The sequence below is a fragment of the Pristis pectinata genome, chromosome 3, assembly GCF_009764475.1.
Source record: "Pristis pectinata isolate sPriPec2 chromosome 3, sPriPec2.1.pri, whole genome shotgun sequence".
In the NCBI taxonomy this organism is placed as follows: domain Eukaryota; kingdom Metazoa; phylum Chordata; class Chondrichthyes; order Rhinopristiformes; family Pristidae; genus Pristis; species Pristis pectinata.
In genome coordinates this window covers 28,668,570-28,694,694 of record NC_067407.1, presented here as the reverse complement: position 1 = coordinate 28,694,694, position 26,125 = coordinate 28,668,570, and the positions used below count along the sequence as shown (strand labels likewise).

Below are 26,125 nucleotides of genomic sequence, written 5' to 3'. Positions count from 1 at the left end.
TCCCACAAGCATAATCATTCTTACAGAGACGGATGTGACATATGGACTGCCACTGGGCGAAGGCAAAGTTGTCTCAATCAATCCTTTATTATTCTTAGCTCATTAAGTTTCATTTTCATACCAATTCAACAGGTTTCTTGACCACTATTGGATAAGATATCCAACTTTAGTTGAGTAACTTGTTGCAACTGTCATTTATCAAGAAGCCTGATTTTGAATCCAGTTGTCTTACTTCTATCCTGTCCACTGAGAGAGGAAGTATGGGACTATACTTATCTTACATGACAGAGACTACATGAAATTTTCAGTTAATCGGCTCATGATGAGATATTTTGCCCACACTGATTATGTACATTTTGTGCAGAAAATTAGAAGCAATGCACTGAAGTTCCCAGGTAAGTGCAGGCATGTTTTCAAAAATTGATTGTACAGTTTGCAAGGCACTGCAAGCCCAAATGGCTAGTCAAAGAATCTATAACACTAGGCGAGTGCATAAGGTAGGGGGCTGGGGTGGGGGTGGGTGTAAGAAATGGTAAGGTGGGGTCAAGCAGGACCATGGTACCCCTTCCGAATTATCAACTAACAAGAGTGTCCAACGTGAGATTACAGAGGGCAATCCCCTCCGAAAGCCACCAATTTAAATTAGCATCCTGCACAGCCCAGGAGGCTATTCAGCCCATCATGTCTGTGATGTACCTCTCAAAAAGCAATCCATTTTGTCCCAGTCCTTTGTTCTTTCCTCATAGCACCGAAAATGTAGCTTTTGTAATATTCATCCATTGCCCTTTTGTTAATTATTATTGAATTTACTATACACATTCATCAATTGATCTTCTCAAAAAAATTGCTGTTCTATTTCCTTTTAAGATTATTATTAGTCTCGAAATCTTCATGAACAATCCATTCCAAATATTGAAAATCCTATTTGAAAGTTACACCTGAGCAGCTTTCCTCTCTGAAGATTTATCTCGGGCCTCTTTGACATCATTCTCGAGGTTAGAACTCAACATTCAAATAGGCTTTAGAAACTTTAACTAAAAACCTTGCCCTTTAATAATGTCATTCATAAGCACTTCATTGCTAATTAGGTATTTCTAAAGCCTAGATACTTCTATAATATAGAAAATGCCCTTAACAATTTCAATAAACAGCAAAGACCAAACCATTTGTTGGTGACCAGGGGTAACTCAAACTAGATCCTCTCTCTATTTTACAAGCAGTTTCATTTTTTTTGCCCTAATGCCAGGACAGATGGCCAGTCCTTTACTGTGCGATGCCAGTTGTCCTGTGACACAGTAACCAGATACTAATGGATAGAAATGATGCAAACATTGAAAGGTAAAATAATTGAACTACTGGAGGAACATTTTCTGAACATCCACAGAAGAAAATATTATTGGGAATTTTTAACTTATTTTTTCAAATACACTAGTTTGCCGTGCTCTCTCAAAAGTCTCACTCAAAGGCCAATGCGTAGAGCCTTACTTACCCTGAATAGAAACATGCTCTTGATTTGCTGAGGCCAATATTTGGCATTAATTAGTAATGTGTGCAAGACATATTTTCTGCACATTGGAAATTAAGTGCCCAGCTAACAGTTCATAATAGCACTGCAAAAAAAAATTTTTGGAAAAACTATTGAAAATCAGCCACCCTTAATCATGACCCTCCCTGACTATTGTTTTCTGTACTGCACCTTCTGGACTCTGGGGATTAAAAGTCCTCCCGATTGACTTGCTACTACAAAAGCACGTCACCTTGCTATAGGACGAAACTGAAACCTGACTAATAGTAATGGTTCAAAACTTTGACACTTCCATCAGTGTCCTTGCTTCACTTAGCTCTTCTCCTACAGAAGATTCCACTTGATAATTAGCCTGTTAATCAGCTGTTCATTTAAAATTGACTACTGTTTGACTTCAATGGACCTGAATTATGAGTGAACTAAATAGTAGAATTAGATGCATTGTTCCATTTGCAAGAATCACACGATGACAGTGATAACAATAATCTTTATTCAATGTACCTCTTGTGATGTACCAGTTGGAGTGAAACATCAATTCCATTATCACAAAGGCCAATACTGCCCAATACAGATCAACCTTTATAAAAAGAAATGAAATTAAAATACACCAACATAGTAGAGGTAAACAGTAACATTTAAGAGGAAACATTACACCAGACAAGACACACCAACCAAATGAAATGAGACAACTCTGGGAATACGGGAAGAGAAATATTAACATTTAATGGAGGTTATAAATTAAGTGTTTTAGATGAAATACATTTAACTGTAAAAGAGAAATATGATTAAGAGATTTGCAAAATATGTATGGTAATGGCTGTGGCGGTGGTCGTCCTGAAGAGTGTGCTGCTGATTGTTAAAACAGAATAAATAACCTGATCAAGAGTTACTTGCTAATAGCTAACAAAACATTTAATTTCTTCACTGGCCAAAAAGCAGCAACATTGCAGTAGCAATCAATACATGTAGGAATAGAGCTCCTTAACTATTAAGCTTGAATGAAACACTATGAATCATGTGCAGGCAGAAGGGATTAGTTTAATTCGGCATCATGCTCAGCACAGGCATCATGGGTCAAAGGGCCTCCTCCTGTGCTGTACTGTTCTATGTCCTAATGTATTAATAAGAACATGCACAGGAATTATTACTTCTTAAGACAGACACATTGTCCATCAGCTGTTTGTGTGTGATAGGGAGAGGGAGTGTGCATGTGTGACAGAGGGAGTGTGAGTGTGTGTGTACGCATGTGCGACAGAGAGCATGTGTGTGTGTGTGAGAGAGAGAGAGAGAGTGTGTGCGTGCATGACAGAGGGAGTGTGCATGTGTGACAGGGAATGTGCGTGCATGACAGAGGGAATGTGCGTGCATGACAGAGAGAGGGAGTGTGCGTGCGTAACAGAGAAGGAATGTGCGTGTGTGACAGAGAGAGGGAGTGTGCCTGTGTGACAGAGGTAGAGAGAAAGGAGAGAGAGAGAAAATATGAATAGGAATTCAATACAATTACATGGTTGTATTGTTGAGATGGTGGTCTGGGTATATCATTGAATTCAGTCCACTTTGCTCCTCAACATATTTCAATTATCCTGCTCGAGATCTTTGTATTTCGAATTTATTATAAAAGTCTGATTCATTTATTAATTCGTGTACACGTACGCCTTCTCAACCCCCAGATTCCATCAAATCTGTCGCTCCTCATGACGATTGGAACTTTACCTCAAGGCAACTTCCCTGCCCCATCCCTACTCTGGGTGAGGAAAAAACATCAGAGGAAAATCCAGAAAAAAAGAGAAAAGAAATACTTGGTAAAAATCCTCAAGTTCCTCAGGTGACTGCAACTGATCCAGAAAATCACACAGATCACTGTTATCTATTAAAGCCACTTCCACTCTTTATAGTGCATCCTCAGTCTGGGTTAAGAAGTGATCCAGTTCCCTTGAAGACATGCAGAGGATGAGCACCCATCACACACATCCTATATACTCACTATTCTCTAGATAAAGAAGTATTTAACATCAAGTCCATTACTATTCTTATATCACCTAAACTCATGTCCACTGGTCCTCCCAATCTGTTAAAGTGGCCCACTCCATAGACTCAGAAACATTGTTCTACTTTTTTGTGCAAGCTAACATTTAAGGAACAAGGTTATGGGTAATGCATAATTGGGCTATGAGGGACAACAAAACAGAATGCTGGAAGAACTCAGCAGGTCAAACAGCATCTGTGGAGACAAAAGGTGTAAGTTGACATTTGTGAGTCAAGACTCTGCATCAAGATTGAGGGGGAAGAGGAAAGATTGCCAGTATATGGCATTACAAGTGGGGATGAGATAGAAGCTGGTAGGTGATAGGTGGAACCAGCTGGGGGGGGGGGGGGGGGGCGAATGGACAGATGGAACCGGGTTGGTGGAGGGGAATGGGAGAAGAAAGGTGGGTGGATGGGTGACAGTGTTTGGAAGGGTTGCCTGCAAATTCGAAAATTCAATGTTGTGAGCTACCCAAGCGAACCATGTCGTTCTTCTCATTTGCATTTGGCCTCTCCGTAACAATGGAGGAGACCAAGAATAGACAGGGTGGTGTGGGAGTGGGAAGGAGAGTTAATACGACATGCAACCGGAAGTGTGAGATGGTCGTTGCAGACAGAGTGTGAGTGCTTCATAAAATGGTTTCATCAATGTACAGGAGGCCACATCGTGATCACTGAAGTTGGAAGAGGTGCAGGTGAACCTCTGCCTTACTTGGAAAGGCTGCTTAATTCTGTGGATGGTGTTGAGGGAGGAGGTCAAGGGACAGGTGTCACACCTCCTTCAGTTGCCAGGTATGGGGAGGGATTAGTGGACCAGGGAATCACAAATAGAGTAGTCCCTGCAGAAAGCAGGGAGCGGAGAGAGGGGAAGATGAGACTGGTGGTGGGATTGTGTTGGAGATAGCGAAAATAGCAGAGGATGTGTGGGATATGGTGGAGTAAAAGGTGAGGACCAAGGGAACTCTATTGCTGTTCTATCTGGGGAGAGGGTGAGTGAGAGCAGATGTGCAAGACATGGAGGAAATGCGTGTAAGGGCTCTATCAACTAAGGCAGAAAGGAAGACACATTTCCAGGAGGAGGAGGGCATTTCACAAGCCCCAGCCCTCTCTTTCTCATCTTGAGAACAGATGTGGCAGAGATGGAGTAATTGAGAAAAAGGAGTAGCATTCTTACAGGAGGCAGGGTGAGAGAAGATATGGCAGAGGTACTGTGGGAATCGATGGGTTTACAGAAGATGTCTGTGGCAAGTCTGTCGCCTGATATAGAGAAACACACAGAACTAGAGCTCCTGGGTACCTGTTTTCATTCTGAGATCAGGCCAATAATTACACAGTTTGCATGATCGTGATTGTACAACATGAATATTAACAGAAAACCATCATTACATTGTGTCTTTGCAATAGATCAGTTCTTACTGTGTAGTTGCTAAGAATGCATCTGACAGAAGAAAGAAGAAGCCACACCAAAATCTGCTGTGGAACATGTACTTTTCACGCAAGGCCCACTTTACCTAAAAATATACTGGTTTGCTGGATATTTTATGTATATGATAAGAATCACAGCTCAGATGCACAATAAATGGCATATTTAAAAGCTGAGAGACTAACATAAAATGAGATCTGCATTATGGGGATACTTGTTATCTCAGAGGTTTCACTGATGGTTGCTCAATATTCTAAGTTTGAGTTAACATGAAAGTCCCAGCTCTACGCAGCCGATGGGAAAATAAGTGCTCAATGCTTGTACCATGATGAAGGTCAAGGCTTCAAAGATTTTTGTTGTATGCATTCAGACTTTACCAAGAAGTAATAAGGTGAGATATAACTATGAAACATTTAATGTAAAAATGGAACATATTAGATTGAAAGTACATTTCAAATAATTCAAGTTTATTTTGATGATTGCATTAGAATTGAATGAATTCTGAAACAGCTAAAAATGTTGAACTCAGAGCATTTTTTTGTACTGAGCTGTCTCACCACATACACGCAACTTAGAATTGCCCATGGACATTAAGTTCTCCAAATTATGACTAAGTTCCTCACCTACAAAATGTAAAGTATAGTCTTAAGACATTGCAACTTTATAGACTGTATATAGTGCAACATTTCATGACCATCTTATAAATGTGTGTGTAACATCTGTATAAAAATGTCATGCACTGAAAGTAGTTAAGTACTGTCTGTGGTAAAAAAAACTGGATATGAACTATTTAGAAAACAAGCACATATTTGTCCCAAATTAGCAAAAATCATATAAAGAAAATAACACTTAAATACACAAAAAAGTATTTTCTTTTCACGGCAGTAAACATAACCCTTTTATTTCAAGTATTTTCCTCATTAACTTTGAATGAAAACATTATAGCAATAATCAGTCAGATGCACTGCAGGTATAGGTTCCACAGTGCCATAAAGTCCACAGAACTTTTTTTTACTATTTTTGTTTTTTATATAAAAAAATCAAACACAGCCATTAAAATTTAGTCAGTATTAATCACTGACAGTCTAACTTACTCAGTTCAACTAACTGACACATTTAGCTGAATGTAGCTGCTAGTAAAACAAAGCAATCTAAGATTGTTAGGCTAGCTAAAGCTCCAGTTCTATTAGTGCAATATATTATTAACAAAAACATGATATAAGATGAACAGAGGAGGAGTTACACCAAACATAAATCATGCACATCAGCTGAAACCCAACACAAAATTTTTTACATTGTTGTCATGGGAAGTTTTTAAGAAGGGTGAAGCAAGTGATAAAAAAAATCATGAACTTATGGGTCTTGTATATTAATCAACTTACTCAATTTGTATCATGTTAAGTCCTGTATATTTGAAAGGAATGGGTTTAAGCCAACATGCAGTAAAAACGGAACACAAAAATCCCTACTGCACCACAGTTGGTGGTGATTACGTGTTGATTAAATACTAAATTTTTTTTTAATGCTTTCCTCTATTTGTGAAAGCACTTCCATTACACATTCACTACATCCCTCCAAGACAAAATATCTATGTGGCACAAACCCATAAAGACATCCAAGACTGTCATGTATATATTTACAATAAATAAGATACATTTCTCAGATACATTAATACAAAAAAAAGAAAAATTACATTACACTCTTGAAGCACTCTGCAGGAATGTATTACTTTGCATAGTGACAAAATACATTACAGAGCTAAGGATTCAGGCAACTTTATAACAATGACGAATCCAGTAAATTGTAAAGCATAGGCTTTGATCACGGCTTTGTTGGCAAATCTGTCCTGTACTTATACATCAGAGACTCTGCTTGCTATTAATGCACAATATAGAGGCATTTTGTAAATGGGAATCAGTTAAATTTGAAAATGTAGAAAACAAAGGTGACAAATAAGATAAACGACTTGATGCATTCATGTGCATTATGGCATTTCTCATAGAATCACAGTGTACACAGGAGTTACCATCCACTTTGCTACCTTCGAAAAGATTGCTGGTCCAATACAAGATCAAACTTGATGCTAGCAATAAAGAGGATGGAAAAATTAACACCAGATATTCTGATATGTCAGCTCTCTTCTAAATAAAAGTAAAACAGTAGCTTTTTGGCAGCACAAGCATTGTCCCCAAAACTGAATATAGTGTTAAGGATATGCTAAACTATTCACAACCATCTTACTGAGTTCTTTTGCAAATGGAAAAAAAGTCAAACATGCAGCTTTACGAAACCTCCAAAAGAAGGTTTTATTTTAGTTAGATGCTGATGACCACTTGTGGACAACTAGAAATTTTCGACTATGTTTTCTTCAAATTATCACGTAAATTTTTGTGATAGCTGGGAATCTTGTCCTTTCTTGTCTGCAGGTTGTTTAGTTTTGAATTGACAGATTCCAGATTGATCTTTCTCACATTTTTCCACACAAGGTTGTTGTTCTCTTGATAACGAACTTTCTGTAGTATTTTGCAAAATTCTTTGTTCACTTAATGCTCTTGTGACTCGGTCAGGCTTTAACAGTGATCCACAAACCATGACCTTTTCTTCGAATTGTGATTTTGCATTTGCAGGTAATGGCGAGGGTGCTGTGATATTTGACACAATTGCGGGTTGAAATGTGGTAAATTGTGACACTTGCTTTTCATTCCTGACCATCAAATCTTCTGACCCCAATTCTTTCCTCCTCTCTGTCTCTGTTATCCCAGGGATAGCCAATTTCACTGGACCCAGCACATTTTTGGCAACAGTAGCTAAATGGGAAACAAAAGGTGTTTTAGCAAAGCTAACTGGAGAATATTTTGAGCCAGTGCTTTCCATGCTGGAGGCAAGTTGACTTTTAGTGTGCAACTCTTCATTTTCCTTTAACCTTTGCTCACTTTGGCTTAATTTTCCTTCAAATTCCCCAACAGTGGATTGTTTAACTGCTTCTTGACACTTAGCATTATTTGACTGAAGAGGCTTTTCTCTAATTTCAAATGGATCTTTTTGTTTATTTGCACTTTGCCCTTTGATCTCATCCTTTGCCTTGCATTCATTGCCAATGGTCAACTTCTTAGAATCTTCAACCTTCTTGGATGGTTTTGAGATTTGAGGGGATCCCGATTTGAAAAGCAAATTGTCAGCCATAGGGGTATAGCATGCAATTAGTTTATCAGTTGCTTCTGATAGTTTCTGATGTGCATCCTTTGATAAGTGCATCATTTGATTAAAAGGAGTGCTATAGTTATCCTTGCTAGTTTCTAACAAACTGGTTTGAATGCCTTGCTGTATTTTGAATGGTGCTGCCTTTCTGAGCGTTTGGCTTGATGCTTCCTCTGGGGCTTTTTGCATTAATATAGTCTTGGGGGGGTCATTATTCTTTGTAGTGGCACTATCTGTCACAGGTTGTTCTGTTTCAACAGCTTTTAAGTCATTGGAATCTGTTTTAAGTTGGCCATTCTTCTGGATGCCAGAGGCAGCATGTTCTGACATGGGTTTTTCTCCTTGCACTGTGTTGATTGTACAATCTTCTGCTTGATAAGGTTCTCCCATTTTATGTGGCGTGGCACTACCCAATATGGTTCTCCCAACTTTGCGCTCTGGAAGCAGAGTTAAGTTCATTTCTGTAGACCTCATTTCTTTCGCCTCAGAAACGAATGCAGAGCTGAGGTCATCTTCTGAAGAATCCCTGCTTCCTGCTTTATGTGAGGCACAACCAATTTCATCTAAATTTGAATCTTCTTTCTGAACACCAGGCCAATGCAACTTCTTTCCTTCCTGACTGTCTTCTGAACCTTCATCACTTTCATCTTCAGAGATATCTACCTCACGAATGGCATCCTGCTTTTGTAGAGCTTCTCTCCTTTCTGCCCTATCATGTCTTATTGCTACTAGTTTGTCATTTAGCTTTCCCCTATTCATTCCTTCTGAAGGTTCTTGCCTACCAATTTTTCTAGCAGCAGGTTGCTTCAGAGTTCCCTTTTCTGCAGGGCCACGTTTACTGCCTGATGATTCATTGGCAGATTCCTGTAAACTCTGTAGACTGGGGTCTCTCTGCAGCATTTCCTTCTTGAATTCAGAGTGTGATATATCCAGGCTATGCTTTCGGGAAGATGATAGCTTCTTTTCAGATGATAAAGTGGCAGTCAATTTTTCAGCAGACTGGACTCTTTTTAATAATGGTGATCTTGGTGGTTCAGCACTTTTGGGCCTGGAGATCTGCCTGACGAGTGGGGGTGATGAATGTAATTTAACTGGGAATGATTGTGCTGTGTTGGAACTCCCCAGAGAATGTGAAGGTAATGGAGATGGGGAGCGCTGAGGGGAAGTTGGTTGTGGAGTGGGTGATGGAGTGCGAGCAAGGGGAGAGAGAGGGATGTTTCCTGCAGATTTGCGTCTTGGTGACCTATACTGCCGTTGAAGCTTAGGTGCCAGTCCTTGGAGAGAGCTTGGACGAATGTGACCAGAACTGGCTGGAGAATTGGGCACGCTGGAACTGGGAGAGCTGCTCTGAGATGAATTGCCGGCAACTAGAAACAGGGAGATTGAAATAGGATATTAGAACTAAAAGAAGTCAATTTCAAATCTCATATGATATTCATTTTTAGATGAAAAGTACCAAAAACTATTCAGGGGGACTTGTAATAATAAAATGCAATTGCAAACTAGTCTTTGGCTCCAAAGGTCATGTTAGTTGAAATAATTTTGTACCAAAATACTAACAGGACACATCACTAAAATGCAAGTATATTGAGAAACCACTTTTATGCTCTATGGCAAAAGAATTAAAAGAAACTCACTTTCAGCATTTCAAATCATGAAAGGAAGTCTTTAAAAAGAATGTATTTATCTTTATTATTCCATCCTCACCATTTTCCTCACCCACTTAGTACTGAGAGGGCACATAAAAGATCAAATGTATGGCCAGATCACATTGATTTTTAGCCAGCAGTTCCATAGAGATGCAGTGCATCTTCAACCTGTTCCAGACTTCTCCTGCAGCAAGGAAGTAGAAGGTATGCTGGAGGTCAAATGACAGGACATCTAATCAGCATGACTGGTGGCAGTTCCTTATCATACTGAACAGTGCCAGTCATGGTTGGCATATTTTTTTGGAATGGGTTTGCTGACTTTCATTAAAAAATGTGGTAGCAGTTTCCCCCCTTCCAAATAATAACACATATTTTAAATTAATTTGTAGGATAAAGATGTTTAGTAATAGTCATAGAGTCAGAGAGATACAGCACGGAAACAGACCCTCTGGACCACCGAGTCTGGGCTGACCATCATATAAAGTCATGTGGTAGCAATGAGGGAAGTGAATGACACATCAAACGTGATCCTTTTCAATAGGTTACTTATATCATTGCTATAAACACAAATGGAACTGCCTAGGTACAAATTATTTGAAAATGACCAATTGCTAATTCTTCAGAATTATGAAACTGACTTTATAATGACTTTTTGATGAAATCTATAGTTGAAAAGTAAATAGAAATGGCCATGAACTGCTGGTGTAACATCAGTTTTAACAGTGACTTTCCTCAATTGACCAATGTAGCATTTAAAACATACGACTGAAAAAGACATACTGTACAAAATGAGAGTTCTCCAATTAGTCTACTTTACTTGAAAGGAAACTGTCTCATTTTCAATGAATAAAAAGACATGATTTATTTTGATGCAAGTCAGATGAGGGAACATTTGAGTTTATTGGAATCCAGAACAGTTCTTTGACTTTGCTGCTTTGCACAGCAAATAGCACACATTTTTTCAGTTTCAGTGATCTAAGGCAATCTAGCAAATTGTTTTTCTCCTGTGGTCTGGTTCATTAGTTGTTTTTAAATTCTTTAATAGAAGAATCAAAATGACTTCGAACTGCATGTTCCAACAATTATCACAGGGCAAACTTGCTTTATACATGTTTAAAAAAGCATAGCTTATTCAGAGTTTAAAACTAGTGAAACATGATCATATTCAATGTAGTCTTTAAGTGAGTTTATCCACCTTAAATGAATGCCAATTTTGACCTGGAATGAGGAAAGCACTTAATCTAACACTTGGCCATTAAATTCAAGTCCACTTTTTTGTAATACTTGTATAGAGCTGAGGTTGGTAGCCTTCCTTGACTCTCAATTGAATCATACATCTTTTTGTCTACTCCTTAACAAGTCTGCGTTAATCAGTCATCTGTTCCACATACTGATCAGCCTTTAATCATGTTCTCCTTTGATAAAAAGATGAAAAAAATGTCTCCTATATTATTGACACCCTCTGTTATTTTAATATTTTATGGCATCCTCTCATCTATTGCCATCTGCTTTCTTCTCAACAGATTAAATTTTTTGATTTTAGTAATCTCGAAATAGGCTATGTAGTTTGCAAAGTTTTGCGTAATTACAATTATCCAAATGTAATGTCATTAAAGGGGCTTATATTTAATTTTGTTGGGAAAAATTATTGTTGATTTGTGCATGACAGAAAAGAAATTAATGGATAATCAGGCTAGCTTTGTATTCAAGTCTGCAGTGGAGTTAGAGTGTAACATGTTCTGATTCAGAGCAGTACAATCCAAATTTTATTGATGGTCAATTAAAGATAGTTGCCAGTTGATAAATGGGAGTTCACGAGAAAGGATACTTCACAAAACTAAGGGCTCATGGATACAATGGCCTGGGAGAAGGTGGTCAGTATCTCCAACATGGTGGAGCACACGAGGAGAGTTCAAAAGAACTTAAAGCAGGTGAGAACTACAATAATGTTGAAGGAATTGAATTTCATAAATTCAGTAGCACATAGAACTCTTAAGTAATTAATTCTACAGTTTTCATTGGGATTTTTGATGTACACTCATAGCATTTTTAATGCATGATCAAGTATCCAACATAAATCATTTTTGAATAATGAATGAAGACATTAACATCAAATATCCACTAACTGGTCTGTGGTTTTGCGTGGAGTAAATCAAAGCTTTTGTTTTGCTGTTTCATCCTTTTTTTTGTTACCATTCATCTTGCCCTCATCTTCTCCTTCCATAATTAATGTTTCTTTTTACATTGATAATATGTTTAGTATTTACCCATTTACTAATGTAAACCATTTATAATGCCATTCAAAAAACATTCTGTTATAAGACATAAAATCAAGAAATGAAATCCTAATGAGAATAGTGTATTTAAAAGACAATCTAGAAGCATGGAAGGCCAGAGAGATTCTACCAAGCCAATAGTGTTCATCATAGCAGTCTGACATAATTATCACATAGCCATCATTGTTAACCACCTAAAGTAATTAATTTTAAATATAATCTGCAGTGCCTTCACTATATATATATATATATATATATATATATATATATATATATATATATATATATATATATATATATATATATATATATATAAAAACAGTAGAATCTCTGAAGAAAAATTTTGTTTTAAATTTTTCTGCAAAGTTGTTGTGTAACCCCAGAGATGCAAAAGCAGCAATGCACGTTTTCCCTCCAAGGAGGCACAGCCAGTAGGCTACACACCATTTTTAAGTTGCTTATTTTATGTCTACAATACTAACATAATTGGGCATTGTATTTGTTTATTTTATGCTAGGTTTTGAATTCCAAAAAAAGCAAATGAATGTCAGAGAAAATATTGATGTAAGCTCCTATCAACAAGAAAGCATAATTTCTGTATTAATATGTTCCAAAGAAATTCAAGACTATTATCTTGTCAAGGTTATGCAGGTTAAAATGTGGAATTTTCTAAAGAAGTGGGCAGTATTTAGCTTTTCAAAAGTACAAGACTTCAAATACAGAAATGAGATCCACCTGAATGTGTAGAATCTGGTGTGGATCTGTAATTCTGTGTTGGTGAGCGAGGGGAAAGATTGTGTGTTGGTGAACCTGGCACACTTTCTCCAGATGAAAGTGATCGATTCAGGGAGGACAAACTCCGACTCGTATGTAGCAACGATGCTTGTTTTGTTATCTTTCGGAAGAGGGAACTCCTTTTCTTACTGCAAATTACAAAGAGTTAACAACTTAGGCATAATAGAAATAACTTTCCTAAGAGGTTAGATTCTTAAGTGCCACTAGACAAACTACAGAAAACAAAATGAATTCAGAAATATCCTTTTAGTACTGAGCAATATCAGGGACCATTCACCAACAGAGTACAGCTGATATATAAGCATGCAAACTTCTGAAAATGCCACTATGAATTACATATTAAAATGGTGACAACATTAGACCTGGTCATCTAAGTGGTATTTGAGAGGATCTTGCAGTAACCTTATGAGAGAGGTCTAGGTGACAACATAAGTTGGATGCAGTGATTGGATCTGCTGTCACAAAAGCACTGGAATTATCTACCATATAATGGGAGATTAACTACCATATTCTTGCACCCATATTTGCAGGAAACCAACACACATATATCATACAAGCTTATAGAATCTTCCTACTACATCATATTGTTAAACTTCCAGATTTGAACTATCACAGCAAAGAGTTCATCGATACTACACAACATAACATGAAACAAACAGGTCATTCAAAGTTTTGTCATTCAAAAGTGAAGAACAATGCACAAGTCGGGTGCTAGTATCAAGGAAAATGTCTGTTGAACAAAAAACAGCAGCAGTTACTTGACAGCAATTTACTGCACATAATGTTGCCATTCAACACATCATATCCATGCTAGGCAACAAAATGCTGCTCAAACAAATCCCAGTTCCCAGTCAGTAGACTTGTAGCCACATCCTGATGTGGTTCAAACAGGATTAAGGTTTTGCCCTTCACCGCCCTATTGGATAGTGAGCGTCAAATCAAATCTCCACCATGCTTATCCTCAACACCCTTCTCATCATTCCATCTTAATTCAATTCCCAGCATACACATCCCCCATCCTGTTACTGACCTCCATAAATTATGTCCATTAATAATTCTTATGTAATCCATTCCAACAGAAATTAAAAACCCTGATGCTCATTTCAATCAATAATGATGCAGATAATCCTTACATAATCAGAATTAAGTAGGCAGAATTATTATGATATTCAGTTACTTTTGGAGAAAGATACCTCTCTTGGCCATCTTTTGTTTTAGTCTTCTTATTCCTCCTTGCCATCTTTGACTTGTGAGTCGATCGGCGAGCTGGCCCAACCTTGATTGAAGTATTCTCAAAAGGAGTTGTTGATATTGAAACCTTGTTTCCACTCTGTGCATTGGAAAGAAATGTTTATTTTTGCATCAATGACTTTAGTTTTGAATACACATTATTCCACATTAAGTACCGACATAGGTTAAGAGATGTAAATCCCATGACATGGTAAACATTTTAAGATACTGTGACAAAGAAGCATGCTCCAAAAACAATTTCTAAATATTTTATACAGATTTTGATTTTGGGAATTTCAAATCATGAAGTAAAGAAATTCAAATCAGTCCAATTGGCCAGATTTTGATATTGCCATATACAGTTTAAAGCAAACTGTACAGTTTCCACAATGCAGTTCTATTTTGTTCATGCAGAGCAGTAAGACAAAGACTACCCAGTCATTGGAGTGCTACAACTTTCAGGCAAAGTGGTAGCTCTAAGAACAGAAGAAAACAGCAGGAGTAAGCCACTTGCTTAAAATATCTTTCTAAAAAATATCTGCTTCCTCTTTAAATACCTTGAATGATCTCGTCTCTACAACCCGCTGGGGTAGAGAATTCCAGAGATACACCACTCTCTGTAAGTTGTTCCCAAGCACCTCAGTTTCCAATGACTGTCCCTAAATTTTTAACTATCTCCACTTGTTTGAGACTCTCTCACTAACGCAAACATCTCTACATCTACCCTGGGATGCCCCCAAGGTTCTTATATGTTTCAGTAAGATAACCCCCTCATTCTTCTAAAGTTCAAAGAATACAGACCTAATTCTTTTAGCTGCTGGTTATAGTGATAGTGATCCAGGAATTAGTCCAGTGAGTGTCTCTTTTGGACGGCTACTTTCATTGTTTGTTCTCCCCGTGTCTGCGTGGGTTTCCTCTGGGTGCTCCGGTTTCCTCCCACATTCCAAAGACGTACGGGTTAGGAAGTTGTGGGCATGCTATGTTGGCGCTGGAAGTGTGACGACACTTGCGGGCTGCCCCCAGAACACTCTATGCAAAAGATGCATTTCACTGTGTGTTTCGATGTACATGTGACCAATAAAGATATCTATCCAAATCGGAAATATTCTCTTTCTCTCTTTTCTACAGATGCTGCGTGGACTGTGAGGTTACTTACTTATCTGGACTTATATTTCTTGAACTGGTTTGGCTCTCAAACCAAGATTTTATAAAACTGAGTGTTCGAGCAGACTTGGAAATATTATGGTATTCCAAAGCCATCAAATTTAGAAACATAACAAGCAAAATGCAACAGCTACAAAACAATGTATTATTGGTGACGATCATGCTCTCCCAGGCTGGAGGTGCCACCTAAACATACTCTTTCAAATTTTACATCAGGTAATGGAGTCATAGAGAGACACAGCATGGAGACAGGACCTTCGGTCCATGCGACCATCAAACACCCATCTAGACTAATGCCACTTTTCCTCTTGCATCCCCATTATTTTTCCCTGACTCCCTCCAGTTCTCCTGCCACTCTCAGCAGCCAATTAACCTACCATCCAGCACATGGGAGGAAACCAAATCACCCAGGGGAAGCCCACACAGTCACAGAGACCGCGCAGGAGTCAGGCAGAGACGGAGGTCACACACACGTGTTTCCTGAAAGCAAATATTACCTTTAATATGAGCTCCACCACTTCTGTGTGCACCAGACCATGGACAGGTTCTCCATTTACATGAGTTATCAGGTCCCCTGCACGCAGGCCAGCATCGTGGGCAGGCCCATCACCCTCAACATGCTGCAATACAAAGATGGGCACCAGGTGAAAGGAAGGTACGATGCACCAGTCAAAAATGGTAATAACCAAATCTAGATTTTTCCATTTTATTAGCAACAGTACAGTTATTTACTCAGTAGATACCATGGCCAAGAAAGCTCACCAGCGCCTCTACTTCCTCAGGAGGCTAAAGAAATTTGGCATATTCCCTTTGACACTCACCAATTTTTATCAATGCACCATAGAAAGCATCCTATCTGGATGCATCATGGCTTGGTAAGGAAACTGCTCTGCCCGGAACCGCAAGAAACTGCAGAGAGTTGGGGACACAGCCCAGCACATCACGGAAACCAGCCTCCCCTCTATGGACTCTGTCTATACCTCTCACTGCTTTGGTGAAGCAGCCAGCATAATCAAAGACCACTCCCACCTGGGCCATTCTCTCTTCTCTCCTCTCCCATCAGGAAGAATATACAGGAGCCTGAGGGCACATACCACCAGGCTCAAGGACAGCTTCTATCCCACAGTGACAAGACTATTGAACGGTTCCCTTATACGATGAGATGGACTCTTGACCTCACAATCTACCTTCTTTGACGTTGCACCTTATTGTCTACCTGCAATGCACTTCCCTGTAGCTGTGACACTTTACTCTGTATTCTGTTATTGTTTTTACCCTGTACTACCTCAATGCACTCTGTACTACATCAATGCACCGTGTAATGAATTGATCTGTACGAAGATCAAGACAAGTTTTTCACTGTACCTTGGTACAAGTGACAATAATAAACCAATACCAATAAAATCTACTTACCCAGACCATATGCTGAACTGTAAAGATATCACTCTCTCCCATGTATACTCGGATAGCTCGAAGAGTAAACCCATATTTTTTCCCAGCTCTGTGGATAACGATTGGAGGCTTCAGATTGCTTACTGCAGGAGAAAAATCTCGGCTTGGTGAAGAATCCCGTGAAGATGGATTGGACGACAAAGAACGTGGTGACATAGGGCTGGCTAAAGGAGAACCAGTATGATGATCTATGTAAACAAAGGATATAAAAGTAGTTACTTAATAAGGCTTATTCCAATGGCTTATCAAAAAATTGCTCATCTTCTAAGGCCTACACAATTTTCAACTAACCATATTATGCACCACTACAAATGAACACATCGATCGTAAGTCAATCTTTACACAGAATTGGCTGATTTAAATAAGAATCTGTTTAAATGTTTGCCATAAAGGGTTTAAAAAATGTGTTTGTAATACAAACGGGATCTATGGTACAACCTGGTACAGAACTGTCTAATGGTTGGTTTTATTGCAGGCTACTTCTGTGAGATAAAATACCATAGAAGAAATTAAGAGTGATGGTGTAATATTTTAAGAGCAGGAAACCTTTGTGGTATCTTTGAATGATCTTTGAATTATTTTTAAATATAGTTTTTGCTTGGAGATTTCTAGACTTAGCATTCAAACCTACGGGGATCAAAACACCTTAACAAAAGAAATAATGTATTACTTCTTGTTCAGCTGAAACGAGTAAGAACTTGCAGGACAGAATAACTGAATAATGTTTTATTTAAAAGAAAAAAAATAGATATGTGCTACAAGTTTAACAAGCAAGTTCGGGAGAACTGTGATCCTGGTACATATTTCACTTGTATCTATCCATTTATTTTTTTTGTCAGTTATGTTGGAGCACTTGTGAGTCTGTAGTGTTAATTGATCATTTGAAATAGGATTATATATCAATGAGTATCTTATTACTGCATATATCCAAAACTATTATCCATCACAATAGAATACAGGAAATGTTAAGTTAAAAACCTGAGCGTAACTTGATGCTATAATACTCATAAGACTTGATGTTTACTTCTCCATTTTCCGAAAGCTGAAATGTCAATATACTGTCTCATTGCCCAGTGCCTACTCCCTAATTCAGTCATCTTTGCTAATGAAAGAATATTTAAAACTGCTGTTTCTGGAGTCAATAAACCATTTAATACCAAGGTTCTCTCAGGGACGTTCGCCTTAATCCTCACCTGAAGGGATCATAAGGGACAAGGCAGTTGCAGAAGCTGATTTGATTACTTTATTGACAGGCCTGGAAGTCCGCTTCTCAGTCGATTCTCCAGACAATAGCCTGTGTCGAGCTCTGCGGACTGCTAGGTCGCTGATTGCTTTTGGAGTCGAAGAGTCTGATCCCTCAGTACTGTTACTACGAGACCTCTGATCAGATAAGTCAGCAGTGCTGCTAGCTGGAATACAAATTAAAACTACTTAACAGTGGCACAGATTATGCAGCCAGTGGCAAATGAATGACATCAGCCATTCATTGCGTGAAAAGCTAAAATCAGTAGACACAAACTCTGAAATAAGAATGAAATGTGGGTTCTGATGGAATATTAACTTAGTTTCTCTCTCCATAAAAGTGGTTGACCTGCTGAGTATTTCCAGCATCTTCTGTTTTTATTTTGGCCATTTATTTTCTTTGCCCACGGCTATTTTGGATTTTTAACAAGAATTTGCTGCGATTGCAGTGTCCCCCATGGAAAATGGAGACTGATATAAATAGGGCAATTAATTATATATCTCCTTAAACAATCAGACCTTAGAAATCTTACTGAGAAACACAAAGTGTGTATCAGAAAATGTAAATTATTTACTTCAATGCCAAATCATGTACAAAAATCAAGATGGATAGGATTAAAAGAGAGAGAGAGAAAAAGAAAAAAAATAATGGAACGAATCTTTCCATATTTACAATACGAGGGAATTTAATTTAAGCTCCACACTTAATTTTTGGTGACAAATTGTTGAGCTGTAATTAAAGCAACACACTGCAATGGACAAGTTCAAAATTTTTTGGATGAATTTAGGAGAAATTGTTGTACAAGTTTTGCAACTCCATCTTCTTTTGTGTGTAAAAAAAACTCTTCATATTCCCACTATCCTTTCTCCTAGCTATCTTCATTTTGTTAACATCATTTACAGTCTTCCTTGTTTCACTAATCAATCGAAGTCTGGCATCCAACTCTGCATTACTCCAACTGCCTCAAGTATTAATTGTCGTATTTCCTCCTCCTTATCCTCTCCATAGCTGTTACCCAAGTAGCAACTGTTCCAAAATACTGTCCACATTAAATTCAGATCACTTTTACAACTCATTTAATTACTTCCATTCTGTCTAAATCCTTACAATCTAAATAACACATTTTTACAAACCACATAGTCTCTATTCTCACAATTTGTATTTTTATGTTTCTTGCATGTTGATTCATACTCTTTTTTTTCTCCCTCATAACTCTTGCATGTTGATTCATACTCTTTTTTTTTCTCCCTCATAACCATGTGCCATACTTACATCTCGTTAAGAATGCTTTGTACATTCAGCTAAAGTACCTTTAATTTTAATTTTCTTTCTGGTTTGGCCTACATGTGATTTCATGACTACATTATATAGATGACTCACAATGCCCTCAGTAATTAAAGATGGGCATTAAATGTTGTCATCCATATTCAGGAATAAAGAAATTAAGGTCAATTGCTGATCTGGAGGCTTCTGAAGCATTTTTACTAATGTACATTACCAGTCAAAGTTGAGCTGCTGATATTACTGTTTGCTGAGGCAGGTGTGGCTGGCATAACATCCACCTGCAGAGTAAGATCCTTCTCTGTAGGCTGTTCTGGAATAGTTAAGGATACATCCTCCCACGTTCTGGTTGCTTGCTGCTTCTTTACTTCTTCTTCTCCAGATATGGAAAAGCGTGGCATCTCTATTAGCGTTGAGCAACGGCGTCTCACTGTTAGTGGAGGGCTGGAATCACTTTCAGTGTGGGAAGATTCTGACAATGACATGCGCTTTCTGATACTGAAGGAAGATGCAGAGGGTGTAAGGAAACCATAAATCAGTCATAAAATTATCTAAATTATTGTTCTTTCTGTACCATAAAATATGACTATCAAGACAGTTAGGTTAACCTAGCAATGAAGTATCATTAATTAGACAAATCCACTCTTGTTTTCTCATCTAAGCACTCCCATATACCTATTACCTATCAGGATGCATAACAACTTAATGGTCTTCAAAGATTGTATAGGCATGTGAGGATTATTTAAAATGCAATCTTAAATTACAAGAGTTTTGGAAAAATAAAATAAGAAAATCTCAAAACTTTCTTGATTAGATACTAGATTTTCCTGTGTGTTGTATTTATTTGCTTATATATGTTTCACTGATTAAAACAAAATTAGACATAGCAGATGTTTAAATTATCCTTTTCCCTTTACTATTTGGCCAATTTAAAAATATATTGATAAAGATATGGTGTGTATTGATAACTGTATGATAAAAATACTTTTCTAGCCAATATATATTCCCAAGGAATGCCACAACTATTGCCAACTGATAATGGTGAGTGGCTATGAGAACTAATTCTCCAATGAGAATAAATCAAAACAATTGCCTAAATGATAATCAACAACGCACCCATATGGTGCTCTGAGACAAACATGTGTGGACACACTCTGTATTCAAGTTTTTTGATAATACTCCCAATAAATGCTTAAGGCCATTTCATTGCATTAGGGGCAACTCATATATATGTTTTATCAGAGCTGAAAGAGCTCCTTAGACACCTAAGCTGGTTCTGCATCATATTACACTCTTTGTGGAGCACTTCCCACTTGTATCATTTTATACTACATCCATTAGCAGATCTGCCCAGTCTACTGCTAGTTTTGACTCCTTGCCTTGAAGCCAGCCTTAACAATATCTGGAACTTTAATAGCAGCTTTGTGGTCTTCATTTCAAGCACTACATTGAAATGAATTATATAGTGAGAAAGTGCTCTCTCATCTTGAATGCATGTCCTCTAGTATTTAACATTTCTATCCTGGGTAAAAGATTCTGGCCATCTATCCTATCTATGCCCCCCATAATTTTATGAACTTCTATCAGTTTCCCCCAATCTCCGATGCTTCAGAGAAAACAACTCAAGTTGCCCAACCTCTCCTTATAGCTCATACCCTCTAATCCAGGCAGTATACTGGTAAACTCCTTCTGTACCCTTTCCAAAGCCTCCACATCCATCCTGTAATGGGGGTGACTAGAACTGCATACAATAAATTTTTAACATTTTCTTATTATTATCTTTGATCCAGTGATCGATGCGATTTCAGTTAATGATGTGTGCTGAGGCTGAACAGCTGACAGCTGGTAGTTGCCCAAGGACTCATCTACCTACTTCATTAATGCTATGTGCAGGGCCAGCATTTATTGTCCAACCCATGCCCTTGAGAAGATGCTGTAGAGCTAGCTTCTTGAACCACTGCAGTCTTCTGGTGAAGAAGTTCCATGATTTGGACTGTGTGTGGATGCAGCAAGGAATGTGGTAGAGGTCATGGGTTTGGGAGATGCTATGTGAGTAGTCTACATGAGTAACTCTACTGCATCTTGTAGATGGTACACACTACAGCCAGCATTGGTTGTTGTGGAGGGAATGAATGTTTAAGGTGCTGAATGGGGTATCACTCTAGCAGACTGGATGATGTCAAGCTTCTGTGTTAATTGGTGCTATGCACATCCAGGAAAAGGAGATAAAATGCTCCTGACTTGTGCCTTGTACTTGATGGAAAGACTCTGGGGTGTCAGGAGATGTGTCACTCCCCACAGAGCACCCAATTTCTGACATCTTGTAATCACAACATTTACACGGTTACTCCAGGTAAGTTTCTGCTCAATGGTGAACCCTAGGATATTGATAGAGGGAATTTGGTGATGGTAATACCACTGCCTTGTCATGATTATGTGGTTAGACTTTCTCTTGCTGGAGATGGTCATTGCTTCGTGCTTTTGAGGTGCAAGTGTACTTGCCACTTCTTTGCCCATGCCTCAATGTTATCCAGGTTATGTTGCAGATAGGCATAGACTGCTTTGTTTGCTGAGGAACTGCGAACTCAACTAAACATTGTGGATTTGTGGATTCATCAGCAAACATCCCCACTCATGACAATATGATGGAAGGGAGGTCATTAATGAGGCAGCTGTAGGTGGTTAGGTCTAAGTTATTGCTCTGATGAACTTCTGCAGTGATTACCTGGGGCTGGGACTTCCAACAACCACAACATATTGGCAATGTATGACTCCAACCATTAGAGCATTTTACCTTCACGCCTTTAAGTTCAGTTTTACCAGGGCTAAATGATGCCACAGTCAGTCAAATGCTGCTTTGATGTGAAGAGCGGTCACTCTCACCTCATCTGTGAAACTCAGCTCTTTGATTCACATTTGGATCAAAACTGTGAGGTCAGGAACTGAGTGATCCTTGTAAAACCTAAACTGGGCACTGAAACAGCTTAGTTAGAAATGCGGTTAGTTCTGGAACACGTCTTGAGTACTATAACTAGGATCTGTGTGGTCTGCAGCTTTGTTGTATCCAATGCCATTTCACAATATCACATGGCATGAATAAAATTGCTAAAATCTAGCTTCTTTGACTGTGGGGATCTTGAGAGGAAGCCCAGATGGATCACTCTCTTATACTTCTGGCTGAACATAGTTAATAATGCTTCAGCCTTGTCTTTATCGCTGGGTTCCATCATTGTTAGGATGGGGATGTTCTGGAAGCTTCCTCCTCTCTTAGCCATTTAATTGTCCACTAGCATTGATGACTGAATGTGGCAGGACTGCAGAGTGTTGATCTAATCTGTTGGTTGTGAGATCCCTTAGCTCTGACTATTGCATGCTGTTTGGCATGCATGTGGTCTTATATAGCAGCTTCACTAGGTTGGCTCCTCATTCTTTGACATGCCAGGTGCTGCTCCAGGCATACCCTTCTGCACTCCTCATTGAGCCAGAGTTGATCCCTTGGCTTGATTGTAAAACTACAGTGTGGGATATGTCCAGCCATGAAGTTACAGACTGTAATGGTGTACATTTCCACTGCTGTAGATAATCCACAGCCCTTCCCAAATGCCATATTCTGAGCTGCAAGATCTGTTCTGAGCCTGTTCCATTAGCACAACTGTAGTACTACACCACACATTAAAGGAAATCTTCAGTTCAATGACAGGCTTCAATCTCCACAAGGACTGGGCGGTGGTCATGTCTACCAATGCATTTGCTGCAAGTAGGCTGGGTAGGGCATGGTTAAGTAGATTTGTCCCTCATGTTGGCTCACTCACTGCCTGTCACAGAGCCAGTCTGGGAGCTATGTTCTTCAGTGCTATGTCCTTCACTACTTCTTCCAAGTGTTGTTCAATCTGAAGGAGCACTAACTCATCAGATGATGGAGGACAGTTAGTGGTAATCAGGAGAAGGTTTCCTTGCCTGTTTTTGACTTGATGTCATCAGACTTAAAAGGGGACTTCAGTCAATGCTACATGCTTCTGTCCATATGACTTGATTTCGTCCAATGTTCTTAAAACCAGCATCTGTCCAAGTCACCTAACATCAGATTTAACCAATTCCCACTAGAACTGTTATTAAGACACAATCCAATCAGTCCCAAAGGTGGTCATTACAAACTGGCATTTCTGCAAACAAGCACTAACCAATCATTTTCTGACTGAGGTGATAGTATATTACATGGCCTATTTTGTTTACTCTTCTCAATTTAACAGTAGGCAGTTAACTCACATTTCAGGAGAGCCAATTATCCAGCTCCTGTCTCGTGTCTTCAGGCCACTAAGCCCATCCAATCTGTCTGTTCTGTCTTCCTTCTCTTCACTGAAGCTGCGCTTGGTTGGGGGTGGTGTTTTTTTCTCTTCAAGTAGTGAAAGCCGTTCCATGCTACTATAAACCTAAAAGATTGGGGTATTTATCATTCACTGCACCTCTGACCAATAATGGACATCGGTCTTAAATGTTGCAGAAATTCAAAACAAAGCTTTAAGAAAAGCAAGTTCATTCAGTAAAAAATCTGTATCCCGCAATTGACAATAATTTAGCCCTACATACATTTATAGGACCACATTTCCCCATTTCCTTATCATGTATAATTATCATCCAATTTACAAGTTAAATATTTTGAGTCAAATCTTTCTTACTCAGAACTGCATTCCACCATGTCCACACACCCGCACTAATACAGTCTGGATACAGAGGGCCTATATTGTTGGCCTGAAGAGTCATGGTCTCCAATAATGAGGGTGAACAGCAGCAAGGCCTCAAGTAAACAGAGGAACCCTTACTCCCAAAATCCCTAAAAACTCTAATAACCAGCAAAATCCTGCACCCAGCTTTGCCTGGCCATTAAGGTTCAGGGTTATTTTTAAGTTTTTAAATGTTTCCAACAATGAAATATTTATAAACTATTAAAAATGAAGTAAATGACATAAGACCTTTTAAATTAAAGTAACTGAAATAATCTAAAAGTAAATGGATAAATAAAAAAAAACCTTTTTATCTCCAGCCCAACAATTGTTGAAGTCAAATGGAGGCTTAATTTGAAGCAGGTTCTGAGCAGTCAGTCCCCAGTGTAAAATCTGGGAATCTCAGCAAGATCCTGCTACTGCCTCTAATTTTGGGCACTTCTGCTTTTGACAATAGTAAATTTAAATTTCCAGCATTTACTAGCAAGTTACCGGCTATTGACTACACATTAACGTACTAACTTAGAAACACAAGCTAAAATGATAAAAAAATTTTGAATACTTTAGCTCTATGTTAAAAGTGCTTGACCATATTTTATTAAGAACATGTGTGTAAACTGAATAAGGTACAGGTAAAGTTCATAGGTCTCAAACCTTCTGTCATAGCAGTTGTCATTTTAAGTACTGATTTGGATTTTAACATGTTTTGTGTGTGTTAGGAATGCTGACTGTGCTTAGTGATTAATTATGATTCAATGTTATTGCAAAGTTGAGAGCTTCAAGTTCCTGGGAGTGAACATCACCAACAGCCTGTCCTGGTCAAATCACGTAGATGCCACGGCCAAGAAAGCTCATCAGCGCCTCTACTTCCTTAGGAGGCTAAAGAAAGTTGGTTTTTCCCCTTTAACTCTCACCAACTTTTACTGATGCACCATAGAAAGCATCCTATCTGGATGTATCACGGCTTGGTATGGCAACTGATCTGCCCAGGACCGCAAGAAACTGCAGAGAGTTGTGGACACAGCCCAGCGCATCACGGACACCAGCCTCCCCTCCTTGGACTCTGTCTTTACCTCTCGTTGTCTTGGTGTATCAGCCAGCATTATCAAAGACCCCACCCACCCAGGACATTCTCTCTTCTCTCCTCTTCCATTGGGTAGAAGATACAGGAGCCTGAGGGCACATACCACCAGACCTAAGGACAGCTTCTACCCCATTGTGATAAGACTATTGAACGGTTCCCTTATACAATGAGATGGACTATGACCTCACGATCTACCTTGTTGTGACCCTGCACCTTATTGCACTGCACTTTCTCTGTAGCTGTGACACTTTACTCTGTACTGTTACTGTTTTTACCTGTACTACATCAATGCACTTTGTACTAACTCAATGTAACTGCACTGTGTAATGAATTGACCTGTACGATCGGTTTGTAAGACAAGCTTTTCACTGTACCTCGGTACAAGTGACAATAATAAACCAATACCAAGTCCATAACAAAACACACTATACAATTTGAACTTCCAGACCACTGTGCCTATAGTCAGTCCACTGTAGGATAAACTGTGATGGAAGATCAACTGCAATCTTTACAAAAAATGGAAACCATCCACCTATCTGGAGAACAAGCATCTCATAGCATTTAATTTTTGCAGTAAATGACATGGGAGCATAGAAGTTGATTCAGTGTCAGTAATTGCCAAGTTTTTCCATCAATTTTCTAAATGAATTAATAATAGAAGCATACTCTGACCTCTTTAGCACCATTCCCCTTTCACCAAATGAATCTCAAAGTGATTTACACACAAAGAAATGCACTTTAAAGATCAATGCCCTTGTTGTACACAGTAAAAATTCAGAGACCAACAATCAAATGAAAATCCAACTTTTGATGTTGTTGCTTAAATAAAATTGTGATACCGACAAAATTTGATGCCTTTTTCCCCAAATACTGAAATAGGATCTTTATTGGATTGTTACACTATATTTTGCAATTATGTGATTGTGAAATTCAAAATGAACCAAATTGAACTTTTAGGAAAAGGGAAATATTTTGAAATAGTCTGATTGATTAGAAGCTCACCTACCTTGGTTCTTACTATATTCCTCAATTTCTCTCTTCATAAACATATCTCATTGT

At 38.5% G+C, this 26,125-nt stretch overlaps 1 protein-coding gene across 1 annotated transcript in view; it reads right to left on the bottom strand.

Annotated features, from left to right (window-relative positions):
• Nucleotides 1–5,857: 5,857 nt before the first annotated feature.
• mast2 (microtubule associated serine/threonine kinase 2) overlaps nt 5,858–26,125 on the bottom strand; it is a 306,466-nt gene continuing 286,198 nt past the window's right edge. Inside the window, 8 exon segments of the mRNA XM_052013169.1 lie at nt 5,858–9,538; nt 12,832–13,019; nt 14,085–14,221; nt 15,783–15,905; nt 16,699–16,925; nt 17,931–18,146; nt 19,479–19,759; nt 23,528–23,691. Coding sequence (XP_051869129.1) covers nt 7,350–9,538; nt 12,832–13,019; nt 14,085–14,221; nt 15,783–15,905; nt 16,699–16,925; nt 17,931–18,146; nt 19,479–19,759; nt 23,528–23,691 — 3,525 coding nt within the window. The 3' untranslated portion in view covers nt 5,858–7,349.